We start from the raw sequence: 20795 nt of genomic DNA on the forward strand, positions 1-20795 counted from the left end.
AAAAAAAAGATTTAGCAGCAAAAACGCCCAAGTCAACTTCACTCGCAACAATAAAGGATTCAATAGAATTCCCTTAAGATTTTCACGAAGAACAACAGAAGAACGAAGTAAGAACGAGCCTTGAAAGATGAACAAAAGCAAGAACACTTGAGAGAAAAGTTTGAGTGAATACTCTCAAAATTCTTATTAATAACTCTATGAATATACAATGAGCAAAGAGGTCTCTATTTATAGTTGAGCCTCACAGTATATCAATAGCTATAATTAAAACCTGAATACAATTAGAACTCTAAGCTTACATAACCAGCTATATACAAATAGAACTCTAAGATTCCATAATTATATCTTCTAGAACACTTCCCATTTCTATCAGGCTCTTGAGATGGGCTTTTAATCTCTCCAATCACCGGGCCAGTTTGGTTGGGCCAGTTTGGTTGGGCTAAATGACCTCCCTCGAACACGATGGATCGCACCAGTTTGTCATGGTTGCGAGCACCGACGTGCAACCCATGACATTCTCTCCCACTTGTTCTAGCGACGCCCTCGTCGCATCCTCCTTATGGAACTGGTCAATCTTCCCTTGGAACTGCCACAATGCCTCAGCAGGTTCCCAACTTGCTTCGCTATCAGGAAGTCCCTTCCATCGAACTAAGTACTCATGTTGTGGTCGGTGGTACTTTCGTCTAATTACCCGATCTGCCTCAATGTTTTCTACTTCACGATCATACGAGACTTTTACCCCCATTGGTGCTCGTTCGGACTTGCCTCGATTCGGATCTTCTTGATCCTCATGAAACGGCTTAAGCATGCTTACATGGAAGACTGGGTGTACTTTAAGTTTTGGTGGCAACTCCAGCTTGTAGGCCACCTTGCCCACTCTCTTCACAACTTTAAACGGCCCTTCATACCTTCGCACAAGACCCTTGTGCAAACCAGTATATCGTAAAATCAAGTGTAGTTTAGCAAGGACTGAGTCACCCACTTGAAATTGTACATCCCTTCGGTTCTGATCGGCCCACTTCTTGCTACGCTTACTTGCCTTGTGTAAACAAGCTCTAGCCAAGTCATTCTTCTCTTGCCAATCTTTTGCGAATCTATAGGCTGCCGGATTTGGTCCTGTGTAATGGGTCACAAAAGCGTTGGGTGTGAGTGGCTGTTGACCCGTCACTATTTCAAATGGACTTTGATTCGTGGTCCCACTTTGCTGCAAGTTATATCAAAATTGGGCCACATCCAGCAACTTTGGCCAATCCCTTTGTGTGGCACTCACATAGTGCCGAAGATACGTCTCCAACAGTGCATTTACTCGTTCAGTTTGCCCATCGGTTTGTGGATGCATGCTCGTGGAGAAGTTCAAATCTGAGCCCATTGACTTGAACAACTCCGTCCAGAACCGACCAGTAAATCGACCATCTCGATCGCTGATAATAGATAGTGGCACTCCCCAATATTTCACCACGTGTCTAAGGAATAACCGAGCTGCTTCCTCAGCAGGGCACTCTTTGGTCGCCGGAATAAAAGTCGCATACTTTGAAAACCTGTCCACCACAACAAGAATACTAGCAAACCCGTCAGACTTAGGCAAACCAATAATAAAATCCATGGATAAACTCTCCTATGGCCTTTCTGGGACTGGCAGGGGTTGAAGCAAGCCGGCTGGAGTCTTTAACTCAACCTTGTCTTGTTGGCACACTAGACAAGTTTTCACATAGGTTTCCACATCAGCACCCATGTGAGGCCAATAATAGCGATCCTCCAAAAGGGCCAAAGTGCGATGCATCCCTGGATGGCCTGCCCATTTCGAGTCATGACATTCCTTCATGACTTCCTTACGGAGTTTCCCATAATGGGGCACATAGAGGCGGTGTCCATGAGTGTATACTAGCTCCCCATCAAGCCAAAATCTTCTTGTTTTTCCCTCCTTGGCAAGCTCAATCAAATTTTTGGCCGTAGGATCATGGGACAATCCCTCTCGAATGCGTTCCAACAAAGAGCCATCAGGTTGACTGATTGCTGCAAATTCCATCTTTCGACTAAGTGCATCAGCAACATTGTTGGCACTTCCTGGTTTATATTCCATTGTGAAATCAAACTCTGCTAGTAAAACCTGCCAACGAGCCTGCTTGGGAGACAACTTTTTCTGGGTTAGAAAGTAACTATTGGCAACATTGTCGGTAAGGACCATGAACCTGGAACCCAATAAATAATGTCTCCATGTGCGCAAGCAGTGTACTACCGCAGTCATCTCTTTCTCTTGGACCGTATATCTACGTTCCGTCTTGTTAAGCTTTCGACTCTCGAAAGCAACTGGGTGTCCATCTTGCATCAGTACTCCCCCAATAGCATAATCTGATGCATCTGTACGTACCTCGTAAGGCTTCGTAAAATCCGGCAAGACAAGTACGGGCTCCCTCGTCATTTCTTGCTTCAATTGGTTGAAGGCCTTCTCACATTCTGGATTCCAATCCCATACCTTCCCCTTCTTCAACATGTCCGTCAAGGGAGTGGTAATTTTGGAGTAGCCTTCGACAAAGCGGTGATAGTAATTTGCCAATCCAAGGAAAGATCTCAACTCTGTTACCTTGGTTGGAGGCTCCCACTCTGAAATGGCTCGAATCTTATTTTTATCCATTCGGATCTTACCGCCTCCCACAATGTGGCCTAAGAATGATACCTCCTGTTAGGCAAATGAACATTTCTCCTCCTTGACGAACAACTCATTTTCCCTCAAAGTCTGGAACACCTCCCTCAAGTGTCTTACGTGCTCTTCAAGCGACTTGCTATAGACCACAATATCGTCAAGGTAAACAACCACAAAACGATCAAGAAAGGGTTGAAGTACCTTATTCATTAGGGTGCAGAATGTAGCTGGAGCATTCGTGAGTCCGAAAGGCATCACAAGAAACTCATACGAACCGTACCGTGTCACACAAGCTGTCTTTGGTTCGTCCCCCTCGACTATCCGAACTTGATGATACCCCGATCTCAAATCTAACTTGGTAAACCATCTTGCACTACCAAGCTGGTCGAACAAATCTGCGATAAGAGGAATAGGATACCTATTCTTCATGGTGATCTTGTTTAGAGCTCGATAATCGATGCACATTCTTAAGGACCCATCGTGTTTCTTTTGGAACAACACTGGCGCACCATATGGGGATTTAGATGGTCTAATGAATCCCGCATCCAAAAGTTCCTTCAATTGTTTCCGCAACTCTTCTAATTCTGGCAGAGACATACGATAGGGGGCCCTTGCTGGCGGCACCACATTGGATACTAACTCGATTTTGTGGTCCACCTCCCTCTTGGGTGGCAAACTTTTTGGCAACTGAGCAGGCATTACATCTCGAAATGATTGTAGCAATTGTCCCACTTCTTTCGGGGTCTCACTAACAAACTCAGCGGTCTCTTCGATCTTCAAGGTGGCTAAATATGAGACTTCATTTCTCCGTACACCTTTAGCAAAATGAATTGCTGATAGTGTTTTTCCCTCAAAGCTTCTCTTCCTTGTCACTTTCACCATGCATTGATGTTTCGCATCTGAAATCACCATGTAATTGCTCGAAGGGGCAATAAGAGCTTTAACCTGATCAAGGAAGCTTAGTCCCACCACAAAATCATAGTCATCAAGTGGTATTACCTTAATGAATACCTTCCCTGACCAATTGCCGAGCTGAAGATCCACTCCCTTTGCAACTCCCTTGATTGGAATACTTTCTGAGTTCACTGTTTTGATCCGACCCCCTTCATTATCTATCTTGAGGCCTAGTTTACAAGCAGCCTCCTCAGACATGAATAAATCAGAAGCGCCTGTGTCGACGAGCGCATTCAATTTTCTGCCGGCCACAATGATGTCTACAAACATCAAACCATGGCTCATTCTATCTTCGACACCCCCTAGTATCGATCCAAGGTTGTTATCCTCCACATCGGACTCCCCCTTTGCTTCCATAGCCTTGAGAGCGACCTTCTTTGGACAGTCCTTGATCATATGTGGACCCTCACAGTGGAAGCACCTTATAGGCCTACTCTTTCTCTTGTCCCAAGGTTTCTTACCATCGCCGTTCCTAGTGGGCCTTTCTTTATCTCCCCCACTATTACCCTTTAATCTGGGTTTAGAAGAATTGGAATTGTCTTTCCTCCCACCAAATTCAGCAAGTGATTCTGCTACTGACATAGCCTTGGTGAGCTCTTGAACTCCTCGGCGCTGCAACTCTTGCTTCGCCCACGGTTTTAATCCGTCCATAAAGGAAAAGAATGCCTCTTTCTCCCCCATATCTGAGATTTGGAGCATAAGCTCGCTAAACTCCTGTACATACTCCCTCACAGTGCCTTGTTGCGCAAGCCGACGCAACCTTGCCCGAGCCTCATCCTCGGCATACTCTGGGTAAAACTGTGCTTTGAACTCACATCGAAACTCCTCCCATGTTTCGATTTCAGACCCACCACGTCTCACATCAGTGGACCTACGACGCCACCACAACAAAGCAACGTCAGATAAATACATCGCAGCAGTAGTTACCTTAGTGACATCCTCCGTGATGCCTTTGGCACAGAAGTATTGCTCGATTCCCCACAAAAAGTTGTCCACATCTCTTGCGGACCTTGTTCCCTTAAACTCTTTGGGCTTGGGAACATCAATATTGGGCTTGGGTGCGGCAGCCGCTAACCCACCATTGCCCAAGGCAACCTTGTAGATTGTGAGTTCACCCTTGAGCTCCGCAATCTCTCCCTTCAAGGCCACCACCATAGCCTCAATGGCATCATCTCTACCAGTCAACTGTTTCATATTATCCGTCACATACTCTTTAAGCTGCTCCTGCATGGACTGCAGTCCATCATGGAGCCTATCATCAACATCTTCAACCCTCTCCTTGATATCCCCCATTGAACTCTCGAGAGTGACGACGCGATCCTCTAAAGCTGACAATATGTCCCTTGAGCGACTGGCTTTCCTAGCCCTCCCACGGGTCTCCATTCCCTCAACTTCTTTTGACATCTTTCAACGGTGGCTTCGAACCTTAGCTCGGATACCAACTGTCACGGACTTAGAGTTTTCCCACGCGATCCGTGCGGCCTTAAGCAGTTTCTCTGCTCAAAACGCCTAAGTCAGCCTAACTTGTAACAAAAAAAAAGATTCAACAGCAAAAACGCCCAAGTCAACTTCACTCGCAACAATAAACGATTCAATAGAATTCCCTTAAGATTTTCACGAAGAACAACAGAAGAACGAAGTAAGAACGAGCCTTGAAAGATGAACAAAAGCAAGAACACTTGAGAGAAAAGTTTGAGTGAATACTCTCAAAATTCTTATTAATAACTCTATGAATATACAATGAGCAAAGAGGTCTCTATTTATAGTTGAGCCTCACAGTATATCAATAGCTATAATTAAAAACTGAATACAATTAGAACTCTAAGCTTACATAACCAGCTATATACAAATAGAACTCTAAGATTCCATAATTATATCTTCTAGAACACTTCCCATTTCTATCAGGCTCTTGAGATGGGCTTTTAATCTCTCCAATCACCGGGCCAGTTTGGTTGGGCCAGTTTGGTTGGGCTAAATGACCTCCCTCGAACACGATGGATCGCACCAATTTGTCATGGTTGCGAGCACCAATGCGCAACCCATGACACTAGGATGATGTTCAGCAAGGACCTTAAAGCATTCAACAAGAGATACGTTAAGACTATTGATATTCATTCCAACAGTCCTTTGACATGTTTTAGGACAAGAAATTAACACATGATTAATGTCTTCATCGGTTCTACAATGCTTGCAAGTAGTCTTGATACCCTTCTCCCTTAATTGCACTTTCGACGACAACACGTTCCAAAATGACCACATAAATTTTTTCACTTTTGGAGGGATGAGCAACTATCGTAGGACATTCCATTTCAAGGATACCACAGTATCAAACTTGTCACCATATAAATGATTTCCAACATACTAACCTGATTTTACCGTAATAATCTCGACCACCTCTTACACTTACAAAAATTTTCAGAATCATTTGAACGTCCCTCTCCATAAGAATACCTCAAATACATTCTATATCCCATGTACCCTTATTCAACTCCGTAAGATCCAAACCCATAGTCCTAAAAAGATATTTTCTCTCCATCTTTTTCATTCTACTCCATCTTGTGCTGCCCCTTCTTTGCTACTCATTTAATCATTTTTTGCTTGTTCTGTCGTTCCCTCCACCCTGCACCATTTTGCCATCGCCTTTCAATTATTTTCTTTTTGCACCATTGCCACCGCACCATCGTCGCGCCATTGTCGTGTCGCCGCTGCACTGCCACCACCATTTTTCTTCATTTCTCTTTCCCTTTCTACTATTTATTCTCTCTTTTGTTTTTCTTTGGCTGATATTCTGCTCGCCTTTTCTTATTATTTTCTTCTTAGCCGTTCTCTTTTGGTGATCTCTATCTCTCATATTATCTTTCTCTTCTCTTTAACACTATTGAGTCCTCACCGAGTCACCATCTCCTTACGCAAATCTTTATTCAGTCTATCTTTTCTGCTTCGATCTAAAATTTGGTGAAGTATCTGGTTGGTTCGAATCTCCATTGACTGTTGAAACTATTCACATCTTCTTAATCAAATCCGTATAAGCATAAGTTTTTACTAAGATTAGATTTCACTACTTCCTCCTAGATCTAACAATATCAATCTTAACAAGTGAGTGATTCTTGGTCTAGGTACAGATCTGGATGTGTCAGACCAGATCTGATCTGTTTAAGTTTCGTTGTTTCAGATTTGCAGTTTGGTGATTAGTGTAAGTGTTATAAATCAGATTTGCAGTTTACTGAAAACATGATTAAGCATGCTCACTGCTACTGTTATACTGAATGCATGATAAATCATGCCACTGTTTTTTTTTAAATTTGATTGCATGTTATACTACTCTGACTATACTATTGACATTATATGCTATATTAGATTGCATTGGGGTTGAGTCGATTATGAAAGGAGGAAGTTCTAGTTATCTGTACTACTGGCGACTTGTCCACATATTTCTAGCAGTTTATTTGCAAATACTGGTGGCTTGTCCACAACGCGGTGTGTAGGGATGGATGAGTTTTAGGGAACTCTTATTGTGGTGTGTAGTGGTGTTAGGTAGGATCTTTCTCTGTAACTCAAAACTGCATAGTCATACATGAACATATACTTGTATTTTAAAAATTGTGATTCTGTATTGTTATGCTTAATTTTCGAGACCAAAAAGATAACCGGGTGTGACAACTACCCAACCTTTAAAGAAAATTTTATCCATGAAATTTCCTCTTATGACTAACTCTAAAAGTGGACTCTAGGTATATATTCCCTTCACTACTCAAGGGTGATCACCACTATACTTCTCTAATACCTTAGCATTAACCACTAACTTAACTTTTTCCTTAAACCCATCCCACTTAGGTAGTCAGTCCACCTATACTCGGTTTGTAGTGGGTAATGAATTTAAGGATAACCTTAATATCTTCTTGGCGGAGCCTCTGGCTTACTCTTGATGCCAAACGTCCCTAGAGAAAAAGTACTTAATTGATTCTATGTAAACGTACACTAATTTTGGTAGATACTTGATGGACGACTCACTTTGGACGATCTTCCCACTATTTGGTTATCGAGGGGTTTAGGAAAAACCCTTCCCCTGATTGATCGGTGTCAAAAGCATGTTCGGGGACTTGAATAGTTGGTTACCTTTTTGAATTCAAGCTTCTCTTGGACTCTTGGTTATTTAAATCAATGCACTAAGGGAGTAGAAATCCTTTCATCTAAAATTAACTTTTCACCCTAAAATTTTTGTCAAATGAGTTTCTTTCTAAACCCTAAATCTTTTTTCTTCACTTCTTTTTATCATTTCTTTCTCCTTTCTTTGTTTCCTTCATTGGAGTTTCTCGTCCCCAGTGATCACTTCTTAGTTTTCCAGGTAATCTTTCAGTTTTCTTTTATTTCATTACACACTATATCATTATGTCCGGGGTTGCACCAGCATCGGGAGGAAGGGTCAGAGACTCCGGTCCCCAAAGCCAAAAGGGTTACCAGAGGAGCGCTACCATAAAAAATGAAAATGTTCTACAGTCTTAGGGGACTAGTACTTCAACGAGAATTCCATTTATAGTTTCCTAACCACTTTGGAGGAGATAGTATATTACTTGGCAGCCCCAGGTATCCAGTTGCCCAACTTCGCATATCACTTCGAGATCGTCATGGGAGAGAGACGTCTAAGTGATTCCAGCGAGGGTCTCATTCTACCTTTCTACTTGTTGGAAGTTGGCTTCCATCTCCCCTTACATTCTTTCTTCTATACGGTACTCCAGGAGTACGAAATTGCACCAGGGTAATTAACTAGTTTATCCTGACGGACTTTAGTGGCATACTTCTTACATTGCAATAGCCGAAATGATCCACCATTGCTTGGCATCTTCCAACGCTTTTATTGATTGAAGGTTCTGACTAAAAGGCCTTCAGTTGGAATGGTCTACTTTAGTGTTTGTTAGGGCTGCGAACCCATTCTCAAGGATTCGGGCCCAAACTTATGTTTGGACCACAATAAATTTATTTTGGTGAAAAGTAAACTTTCCAGCTATTTCAATTTTCCCACAAAGTGATCAATTCCTACAAATTCCACTTGACGCCAATCCCAACCCTTGGACATAGAAATTCCAGTAGCACAAGTTGAACTATTGAATCCGGGGCGAACTTTGGAGTTAAAAAAGGCTTCTTACTGTTAGAAATATCTTTCGCTACTACTTTGAGGAAAGAGCCCAAATGGTTGCCGAGCCTCAAATTGTTATCTTGGCGTAAGTCCTAGAATGGTTTAGTCCACCGAAGAGGTGTGGTCATTTGGGGTCGATAGCAAGTTAGCTTGGGCTCTTGTTTGAAAATGGAAGGAGCCCACTGATTTCTTCAACATTGTCTGCAACATTTCTCCTTGGCGCTGACTTTCCTCAACTCTGGGATTCATGAGTGAGTAGTTGGGTAGAGACTTAGTTGAAAATATTGCTGACCCCATTATTCATCTTGTAGGTCCTACTTATCTCTTGCCCCTAACACCCCTATCCTAATATGGAGTCATAGATGTAGAGGTTCTGTTTGAGTGTGCACAACAAGCCATGAATGCGATTGATTCAAAAGTGCGAGTTGGTAATAGTAGCTGCAAGAGGTTGACAGTTGAAAGGGGATCCTCTAGTGCTGGGAAGAGAAGCGACAACAGGTTTTCCCGCCACAAACCTGGCAAGCAACTTATCTTTCCAAAGAGTGAATCCCTTGTTCCTCTCAAGTGCCCATAACAATATTCCCGAGATCTGACTCTCCAACTCATCCTTTGTTCCTTCCTCCGGTCATTCTTGATCCTTCTATTAAGTCCACCAATGTTATAGACCCTCCTACTACCACCTCAACTCCTCTTCTCCTAGACTCCGATACTCACTGCCAAGCTTCTCATACTTCCTCAATTGGTGCCCTTTATTACACTCCCCCTTTAGGAGAGGTCCAAACCTTCTTCTCTTAGCAGAAACATATCGACGTGGGCTAGTATCCCTTCTCTCCCTTTGATGTTTAACAAAAATAGGACAAGGAGCTGTCTCAAGAATTGAAGGAGTTCACTTGTCCTTCCTTCCCTTCTTTTAACATTCAGGAGCCCACCTTACTCGAGCTGATGGGTTCTTTCTCCATGTTATTAAAGGGTTGATACTACTGATTCAATCGATTCTGCACTAGATTTCAACCTTCTTAATTACCTCCCCACTTTAGATTGGGATGGTCCTTCAAACCGGGATTGTAGGTATTCGAATAGAGGTTTCCACTCGTATTACCCAAATAATTTACCTCTTCCGAGTGGCTCATATAATACTTCCCATAACTTCGGGTCAGTCATTCATGGGTTGTTTACTGGTGGTTTTTAAGAGGTGCAACTTTTCCAATATTAGTTGGTATTTATCTTCCTCTAGGACCATTTTAGTTGTTGAGGGTTTCGGGTTGTATGAAAATCTTTCATTCGACCACATATACAAGTTCATGGCCATGTCATCAATTAGCTAACAGGCTCGCTCATATATGTTGTTCATGAACACTCCTCTAGATGCGTCATCTAACCTGTACTTCAGTTTCCCATTTAAACCATTTTAAAAAAGTTGCATCTAAAGCCATTCTCGTATCCTATGATGGAGGCATTTCCTCAACAACAATTTAAAGAGTTTCCACGCCTCGTATAAGTTTTCGCCCTTAATCTACTTAATGTTGGTGATATTGTGTCTCAATTGGATGGTTCTACTTTTGAGGAAGAATTTGTGTAAGAAGCTTCCGATGAGTTTGTTCCACGTAGTGATAGAACCTGGAGCTTTTGATTCAAGCTAATCATACGCGTTATCACACAATGAAAAATGGGGAACAACCGAAGATGAATGCGTCATCAATGATGTAATAACCCATTTTTTAGAGGTGTCGGAAGAAATGATTTCGGGGCCACAATTTTGAAAAGTGAGTTTGTAAATATTATTTATTAATTTCTACGAGTTGATTATAATATTTTAGCAAATTTCTAGTAAGTTTTGAAAATTAGATAGTTAGCTAAAGTCAAGTGGGTTTGGAAAATGATGTATCGGGATCTCGTTTTCATAAATTGAGCCAATAAATATTATTATTAAATATTTACAAAGTTTTTATATGGGTAAATTGAAATTTGGTCCTTAAATTTTGGCGAATTGATAATTAATTAAGAAAAAAAAGACTAAATTGTAAAAATCGTAAAATAAATTGCTATTGATTTTTATTAGCTAAAATGCTTATTTAATATTTTTTCAATTGTCTAAGTGGAAATTAACCATTATTTAAGTTGTAATGGATGGTTAATGCCATTTTATTAACAATATATATATATATGTTTTTTCAATATTAAAATAATTTTATAAGTAAGTTAAAATGTATTAAAGTATAAAAAAAAGGTAAAAACCATTTTATTTCATCTTTTCCCTTCCATCTCCACCGAGTCTCTATGGATGAAATACTAAGCTTTTGTCTAAGCTTATTCTTTAAAATTGGTCGGGATTTGAGACAATTGGAGGATAAACACAAAAAAAGGAAAAAAATTACTTAAAAGTCCTTGGTGTCGTATTCGTTGTCGATCTTGATTAAGTAAGTTTTGTATGAGATTTAAATTCTTATTGATTGCTTATTTAGTCACTTGATAGTTTAATTGTTGTAACATAATAATTGTTAGCATCGAAAGAACTATAATGCAAAGTACAATATATGTGGCTAATACGAATAGTTATATGATATGGAATGGTTATGAAATATTAATTTGTTTAAGTTACAAGTATATGGTTATTTGTTATGTGAACGAAAATGAATAAGTGGATGGTCATTTGATATGTGTATGAAAATGTTCAAAGGAATGGAAAAGATTGAATACGTGATACAGGGTCCATGTGAACTTAGTGAATAGCTAGGATACAAATGACATGTCATTAGGGTCTTTTATAGTAGGTATTATGTACTGGTGGTGGATACCTCACCGATGGCTAAGATCCTGCATATATTACGGATTCTTCACAGCTCGTGTGGGTAACATCGTGTAATAGTTAATGTCTCGATTTACTGGATACCTTACTGATGGTTAAGATCCTGCATATATTAAGAATTCTTCACAGCTCGTGTGAGCAGCATCGTGTAATGGTTAATGTCCCGATTTTCTGGATACCTTACTGATGGTTAAGATTCTGCATGTGTTGCAGATTCTTCATAGCTCGTGTGAGGAACATTGTGTAATGGTTAATGTCTGATTCACAGCTCATGTGAGCACTATTATCCTATGGATCTAAGGTATATTTGCTATATTTCTCCAGGCGATGAAAATAAACGTGATATGAAATGAAATTGTTTAAATAATGTGAATATTAAATTTGAAATGGATACATGAGAACGAAATGATTTAAATGTTGTAATTGCTGAACATTTTTTATATAGATTAAATGGTATCGTTGGAAATGTTATTTGATTCATGTGTGATAATCTTACCTGTTGATATTAAATTGTGATAACAGGGAACTATATAGTAGCTAGTCCATTTAATTAAATACAAATTGAGGTGAGTTATATTGTTTTAAGTTGTGATTGATAAATAAGAAAAAATTGAATTGAGCTATAATTGGTCAAATTTGTTTTGGATCATATTAAAGATAAATGGTGATATTATAAGACTGTGTAATCTAATATATTAACCTCTGAAAGTATTAAGTGATGTACTTGTGTATGTAACAAGATGCCAAATGATATTCAAACTTGTTACATTAGGTTTTCATAATTTAATTGTAAACTTATCGAAGTAGGTTAAATGAATTTCATACGAGCTTACTAAGCATTTGTAATGTTTATCTTGTTTGCTTTTCTATATTTGAATAGGTTATTTTGCAGAATGCATCGGTCGGATCAACTTGGAGCTCGTACTATCAAATTTTTAATTCAATAATCTTTATTTATTCTAAATTTGATTATGTGACATGTATATAGGGTTGTATTTGTGTTTAAGTTATTTTGGATGTTCATGATCTTGGTCTAATGATGTTGAATGATTTGGTATTATAATGAGAAATGAAGTGGCAAGTGAGTAGCCTACTTGAAATGTGATTTACTCAGGCTAATAGATATGCACATGTAAATAGGATTTTGTCTATGTATGTTTTAAAGCACTTTGGTTATGTTTTGTGCCATTTGGCATATGAAACATGTATTTAGATGTTAATCTTTAATGGTTATTTTGGATTGGTTGTTGTGTGTTATGGCATAAAAATGTTTTGGTACCTAAATGCATGTTGGATAATTGAATTGGTATATATGTTTTAAGTAACTTATTAAACTTTGGTTGGTATTATGCTAGCATTGAAAATAATGATGTTAAGTGATTGTTTTGGTATTAACCTTACGGTATGAATAGTAATGAATGCTAATGGTTAATGTTTTAATTGTGGTGCCATTGATGGAATATTGGTTAGGCACTTAGGTTGGTTGATATATGGCATGTTTTGGCAAGTTTTGATGCATTTTAGGTAGGTTAAATGGATGGTAATAACATGAGTTGTGGCCTAAGTGATTTAGGTTGAAATTACTTGTTTTAGAAGGTACATTTGGGCACACACGGCCTCTGACATGGTTTGCCACATGGTCGTGTGTCTTACACAGTTGCATGGCACGACCATGTGGTTTGTTTGATTTTGGTACAGGTTTGTCGACACGACCGTGTGACCTTAGATTACACGACATCAGGTTGTTACAAGGTTAGGTAACATGGCCATGTCTTAGGACCACACTGTCCCAACCTTGTCACACAGCCTGGACACACGGTCGTGTGACCCCTGTTTACACTTTTTGCGTAAATTTTTGTAAAAGTTTTAGTTTAGTCCTAAATTGATTCTGAGTTGGTTTAAGTGTCTCACATACTTATTTAATGTCATTTTTTTATTATAAATCATGTCATACTTGTTTTAATGTTGTTTAATAGAATTTTTGATTACTTATGTTGAATCTTTGAATGATAGTGATGTTTTACAGCCATAATACCTTATAGCTTAGGTCAGGTGATCATACCGGGTATAGGGTATTACAGGTGACCCCATTATATTTAAAGGTATCATAGAGTTAGAGGAACCACTTTAAGTGTTGATTTGGGTCCTCAGTCATATTACCCTGAAACTACAGAGCGATTTGAAACATTTGGATGGTGCCCATCTTGATTTCGATGTTATTAGCATTAATAGTTGACTTGATTTTGATACTACCTTATACTACATCCAATGTAGGTAATGCATATTCACACAATGTTCTTTCATGTTGAGCCATTAGTGGCTCTCTTCTAACCTGAGTTGGTGGTTCAATTGGATCGTCGAATAATGGGTTTTATTGTGGTAAATCGGCTAACACTGGTGGATTATGTTGCATCTACTGTTAGTTTCATCTCAAAATTCTCCCTGGCTCAAGTTTTGGCTCAATTGGAATGGTTCTGCTCTGAGTCAAGCACTAAAATCAGATAACCAAATATTAATTTAATACCCAAAATTAATTTTAAAATAAAAAGAATAAAAATTGTATCTATAACTGAAAATGTTCCTATTTATCATATTAAATGCAGAAATTAAAATTTAGTTTAATGTCGAAACCTCTCTGGCAACAGTGCCAACTTGACCGTTGTTAGATGTACAAATGTTTGGAATGGAAATACTGCAACAAAAAGATAGAAAATAGAACTGCGGTGTCTACAAATATACAAGTCAAATTGTAATATAGTAAGTTTACAATGGAAAACTTTGAGAAGTATTCCGAGGATCGTACCTAAGAGAGGATGAGTTAAACTTAAAATTATTTTCTACACGAACAGGGCAAATGGAATGTATGAGCACAAATGGAATGCATGTGATGAGATGTGAGTTAGTCTAGTGTTGTTAATAGATCAAAGTGTGAAGTCTTAAATGGTGTCAATGCATGAAGAGCCGATGAAGTGAGTTTGGGTCTATTCACCGCGGTGGAGTCAAAGGGGTTCGTCGAGACTTTAAACACAATCTTTGAAAGGAAAAGTCCATTGCCATGGCACCTTCCGAAAGGAACTAAAGGACGGTGATTTCCTAATTGGGTTTTTTGTGTGTCCCAGAATGATGATGGGCAAACCTCACATAATAGGAGTTTAGGCAAATCCATATCGTAAACACGTTGGGGAAGAAAGCCTTTGTGGTGTAATATGAAAGAAAGCCTTTGTGGCAGAATATGAAAGGTAAGTCTTTGTGGCAAACTCTGTAAGGAATGCCTTCATGGCGCACTTTTAAGAACTGCCCTTGTGGTGAACTATGAATGGATCATCTTAGTGGTGTGTTCTATCTGATTTCCGGTAAGGTGCATTTTGCAAAGTCGAAGTGGCATGGACTGTCAGGAAGATCTGGTAAGTTACAAATTCGAATGTCTATATCTATGGTAAGATATGAGTAAGTTCTAGTAGATTTGTAATATGTTTAACCAAGATAAGGTATTGGTATGCTCTGGAATAAGTTTTGAAGGAAGTATTGAATAAGTTAGATTCAAAGTAAGGGGTATCACATCTTCTTCCCTATTTATTCTGAGTCTAAGTTAATGCTATTTTGAACTATGAGATTTTGTATAGCATGATATGGAGTTCATTTGGATGTTATGCGCAATAAATTACTAGTATGAATATGTGCACGAAATTAGATCATGTTAGGTATGAGATTGAACCACAAGTATGAAATGTCACATAAGTATTCGCCATGTATATGTATCTGCCCAAGATAATGTTAACGAGCAGTTAAATTGAAATAAGAGATTCATGAATTGAATGGAAGGATTTCCTCAGCAACAAGATATGAAAGATTAAGTATGATAAGAGTTTGATGATTGGGGAATATGAGAGTGATGAGTTTGCAATATATCAATCGTAGCAAATGGCGCAAAGTGTTGGATCACCGGGATGCCCCATGGCGTAGCGAAAAAAAATTTATTCCGACGATCCAAACCAAGAATCCATGCACGAGGAACAAATCGGGAAGAAAAGGTTTGAAAAATATACCTATCGTACTCAGAAAAATAGGAAGGAACCACTGCTATTTTAATCCCCTTCACATGCTGCCGATCCAAAGCCGCAACAGTATCGTCTTGACCTCTACATAGTCCACCCTGTTTATGAACGACCAAACAAAAACTCTCATTGAACACTTCAGAGAGTTTATATGAAAAGAAATGCGGCTGCTAGACCTAGGTTATTTTCTTTTGTAGTTAATATTGGTTAACACTTTTCTGCACACTAGGGTTTTATTTTATGATTCATTTCCTTTTATTTAATATTCCCTAAATAAATAAATAAAAATAGAATCCTCTTTTTGGTGCCAGAATATATTTGAAAATATCATAGTATAATATCCTTTCCAAAATGATATTAATTTCTATATATATTTTATGTTTGACCTAAATTAATTATTATAATACTTTATTTTAATAATTTCGGTAAACAGATCATAATTAATATTTTATATGAATCAAATTCATACATTTATTTTAATTAGGTTCTCTATTTTTGTACACCGAATTTGTACATATATTGTGTTTATTATTTAACTGTCAAATTAAATTAATTCAATAATTAATATAAATCTCGTGACAGTTAAATTTAATATCAATTATGTTTAGGTTCTGTTTGTTTCAACCATAGGGTGTGACCCTGTAGGCTCTTGTAACATTGGTAGTAATACTAGAACACTTCTAACGTTACAAACAATGAGTGGCATCTAGCAGTGCATCATTGCTACCCAAGTTACAATAATTCGTGGTTCAACATAACCTTTTTGTGATAAATTTTCATGTATTATATTCTTTTTTCCTTTATATCTTGATTGGACACAAGTCATGGAATAGTCACACTTGCAAAGTCCAATATCATGTTTCTTGATTCCCGAAGTAGACTACAATAAACAAATAAATGTAATATCTCATATTAACTTATTTAAGCATGACCATGCATTTCTAATATCACTTCATCAAGTGACGTAAGATATTGTTCCCATTATGTAGGAGGGACAAATCCTATCTTGATCAATCATATCCCACTACATAGATTGTGGCATACCCAACATCAGTCTTTATAGTACAACCTGTTGCAGTAAACGTTTGACTGTATCAAAATGTATGACTCACTATGTTGGGACAATGATGATCTCAAGTTTAAGGATCGTAAACATAGTTATCACTATGAGTAATGTTGTAATTATTACATAATAATCCAAGAAACATACTCATAGCGGGTCAGTCCAATATGTCGTTCTCTAACATATACTTATATATTGATTTTGACATCCCTATGTCAATGACAACACTTTGTCATCAATCAACTACATGTTAGTCTTAATGCATTATTGTTGTCCAAGACCACAATAATACTCGACTAAGGACCTTTTAAGAATAATCACATTATTCTTAGGACATTATTATAAAACAGATTATTTATATACACAGAAAAAAAACTGAAATAATAATGAAAATACCTTATATTAATAAACGAGGAAAAACAAGTATGTTATTACAATCATCTTATAATTGATCTTTGGGTATACTCTAATACAATGTAGAAGTTGATCCATGGAAAGTCTTAAAGTGTTACAAGACTCTACCAAGGTACCATCAATAAGCTTGCTAAGTACTTTTTTACTTATGAGGTTATTACTTCTTTTTAGGTTTGTTGAGAAGCGGCTCCGCCTGAAGAGACAACGCCAGTAGTACGCCAAGTTGGTGGTAGATTGGGCTATTTTCATTTAAGTCTATTTTCAATAATTTTCTAACTTGTAAAAATCTGAATCAGATGAGTTGTAATAAGATGTTCAACATGTACTCCATTTTAAAGTTTTAAAGATGTTGAGATTTTCTTTTGGGATTTCAAATAATAGTTTTAAAATAAATGGGAAATTGTAAATTGTTTTGTTAAAATTTTTGTATCGTCTAGTAACACCTGAGATCCGGACTCAGTAAATCAGGTTGGGTTGAGGGCGTTACAAAGCTAATATTTTCTTTCATTTTACTTTGTGTGCAAAACCATTTAGAAAAATATACAAAAGATATTAATGATAATGATGACATTAGATCCCAGCATCAAGTTTATTTTTCACTATCACTTTTCATATTTCATAGTATGACAATTTGCTCTCTTTAATTCTTATATTTTCTAAATATTGTTTTTCATCAATTATTTCACCCTAATATTATTTTCCATTACATTCACATTCACTACACTTAATTTATAACATATTTCAATTTAATCCTTTATAAACTAAACAAAGTTCATATGAGTACTTACCTATTTTTGGTTAAATATCACTTGCTTTTATTCACTTTCTTTCTTTTATCTACAACACTTCCATCACTTCCTCTTCTTTTTACACTTCATAAAAAAAAGATGAACTTAATTAAAATCTACACTAAAAATTGCTTTTTCATGTTTCTACTTCTATTAAGCATAAAATCCAGGAGAGAACACTTAAGGTCTTACCTTGTAACTTTGGTTTCTCACACTTCTCTTAACTTTCTCTCACTTCCAACTTCAAATATCTTGATTCTAAGATGATACATAAGCTCTTTAAGGTCTCAGCATCACTTTCTCTCTTTAATTGCTATGGAAATTCTTAAGGTTTTGGGTTGAAAAGGTAAAATGTTATGGAAAAGGACAAAATTGTAAAAAGATGAAAGTTTCTCTTTTCATCCTTCTCCTGCACGTTGGAAGCATAGGGAAATATGGAGGCTTTTTTTTTCATATTTCCTTTATAATTATATAATAAATAATTAAAATAATAATATATCCAACATCACAATTTCAATCCAAAGGCTTATATTTCATCTCCTTTTTCCAACAAGATCCAATAGCTATTATGTTGCAAACAATTTCATGAATTAAAATTGATAAATATAATTATTTTTTATCCTATGGATTTTTGGAAAAAATCAGGCTTGAAAATGATTTTCTGTCACAGCGGAAAATTAAAAATTTTAAAAACCAAGCCGGTATGTGATATTTATAATAATAAATTTTTCTCGAAAAGTACTTGTGCTTTTTGCGAGATGAATCTTTATCATTTTTGGCTTTGAATTGAATAACCTTGTCTGCTGTTATTAATGTCATAAAAAATAGTATATTCTTCTATGCACCTATGGTCGTCTATTGTTGTATTTCCTCATGGATATTTACCTGCTATTGTCCCAACCAACATTTTGTATTAAATGAAGAAGGTTTTTAATGTCATTTTTTTAGTAATTGAACTTCCAAGTGCATCGATCATGTTTATTTTTGGAAGTATGGCGACCAACATTTTGTATTAAATGAAGGTTTTTAATGTTATTAATTCAGCGATTGAACTTCCAATTCCATCAATCATTTTTTTTTTAGTATGACGTACAATTTGTAGTCTCGCTGATGAAAATTTGGATTTGAATACTCCAATTGAATGCATGTAAGAGTACGACTTAAGTTTTAGTTTTATTTCTCAAAAGCAAAAGTAAGTTTTTCTAGTTTCTAATTTTGGTAAAAACACTTTTAGGAATAAGGATAATTTTAAGCCTTATAAAATATTTTATATGATATTTATATTGGGTATGTAATTACTTTCCTATTGAAATTTATTTTAAATATAAAATATGATATATTTAAACTTTTATTGGTTATATTTTAATATTTAAAACATAATTTATATATTCAAATTAAATTTTATAAATAATTAATATTAATTGCTTAAAAAATATTTAAATTTTATATTTTATATATTAAAATATTAACAACAAATTATAATAAATTGTTTTTTATATTCTTATTAAAATATCATAATAATTAATTAATTTGAACATTATTTAAATGCATATTTATTATTTTATAATACCATGTCTAAAATAAATATTTTATTTTTCAAAAATACTTTTTACTAGTAATATTACACACTTAAATCTTAAATCAAAATTTTCAAAAATACTTCTCTAAATCTTTTTCACAACACCTTTTAAAAACACTTTCTTAAAAATAATGTTAATCTTGCTCGACTTCTCGTATGGCATGCAACTTAGAAGAATTAAGGTCCTGGTAGCTAACACGTTGACTTTTCTATTTTAAAATCACGCCATCATTAACAATGTTAAAAGCAAAAGTAATACATAAATTCCTTTTTCCATGGAAGTTGCCGAACACGACTATTGACAAAGTAATGTGAATTGAAAATTTGGGGAGAACTTCCCTTGTAGCATTGTCATCTATACTATTTTAAAACTCGGCTTTTTAATTTCTACAATAATCTATATATTTATGCTTACTATTTATAAAGTTTTTTATTTAGTTAATGTCATCTATCAATCAGGTCTAAATTCAGTTAAAAAATTATTAAAAAATTATTTTATTTACATTATAAGTTATATGTTATGTGAATATTTGTAACACCTCAAATCCGACCTAGACATTATAGTCGAATCCAGAGATATCACAAAGAAGGGTTTTGAAAATAGAGTTGTTTCGATAAATCATTCAAAATTTGTAACTTTTATTAGTTTATAACCATTATCAAAAAAGTTAATTAATTTAATTGCCAAAACATAAATTACAGCGGAAGTCATAAAAACGTTATATTTGGAAATCCCGTTCGTATTTTAAGAAAACTTTTGTTTTAGTAAAAATAATATTTTTAGCTAATCGTCTTAGATAAAGAGTTAAATCGAAAACACAAATCCAACATACAATCAACAGTTCGGAGAGTCCATTAATTACAAAACTCCCAGAAATAATCCTTAATTAAATAAAAATGAAAATCTTAAATAATTTGGAACTCATGGTCACCGTGAGGCTCTGTCACACCGATCCGCCTAAGTCCGTGGATTACGTAAACAGAACAGATAAACAGATGTGAGTTTTCATAAACTTAGTGTGTAACCCAACAGAATTAGACATGCTATTCATACAGATATCACATACACAGTCAGATTCAGATTCAGATTCGGACTTAAGTCCTTTACAGATACAAATAACATAATCAAATATGCAAAACAGATATACAGAATCCTACCCCCATCCTCTACAAACCAACTCTGACCATCCCGTCACACCATGTGGGGTTAAAAACACCCACCAGTCCTTACACACCATATCGTGTCATTACGACACATATCAGATAATATGCAGCCAAGCTGCCAGAATATAGGCGATGGTCGCCATATAGAACACTTCCTCCACATATACAATTCCCACCCCAATCATATATACAGAAAT

At 36.5% G+C, this 20795-nt stretch overlaps 1 protein-coding gene across 1 annotated transcript; it reads right to left on the reverse strand.

Annotated features, from left to right (window-relative positions):
- Nucleotides 1–508: 508 nt before the first annotated feature.
- On the reverse strand, nucleotides 509–5063 carry LOC121214681 (uncharacterized). Its single transcript, XM_041088654.1, has 2 exons — nucleotides 3939–5063; nucleotides 509–637 (listed from the first exon to the last, which is right to left on the reverse strand). Exons 1-2 carry the CDS (start codon nucleotides 4997–4999, stop codon nucleotides 532–534), a joined length of 1167 nt encoding a protein of 388 aa, XP_040944588.1. The 5' UTR covers nucleotides 5000–5063; the 3' UTR covers nucleotides 509–531.
- Between the last annotated feature and the right edge of the window lie 15732 nt (nucleotides 5064–20795).

Source organism: Gossypium hirsutum, chromosome D02 (genome assembly GCF_007990345.1).
Source record: "Gossypium hirsutum isolate 1008001.06 chromosome D02, Gossypium_hirsutum_v2.1, whole genome shotgun sequence".
Classification (NCBI taxonomy): domain Eukaryota; kingdom Viridiplantae; phylum Streptophyta; class Magnoliopsida; order Malvales; family Malvaceae; genus Gossypium; species Gossypium hirsutum.

Excerpts from the sequence above, each read along its gene's own strand:
- LOC121214681 (XM_041088654.1), bottom strand. The coding sequence starts at position 4,999 with ATGTCAAAAGAAGTTGAGGGAATGGAGACCCGTGGGAGGGCTAGGAAA. Across the intron at positions 638-3,938 it reads AAGGCTATGGAAGCAAAGGG|GGACTTCCTGATAGCGAAGC; the intron begins GGAGTCCGATGT and ends GTTCGATGGAAG.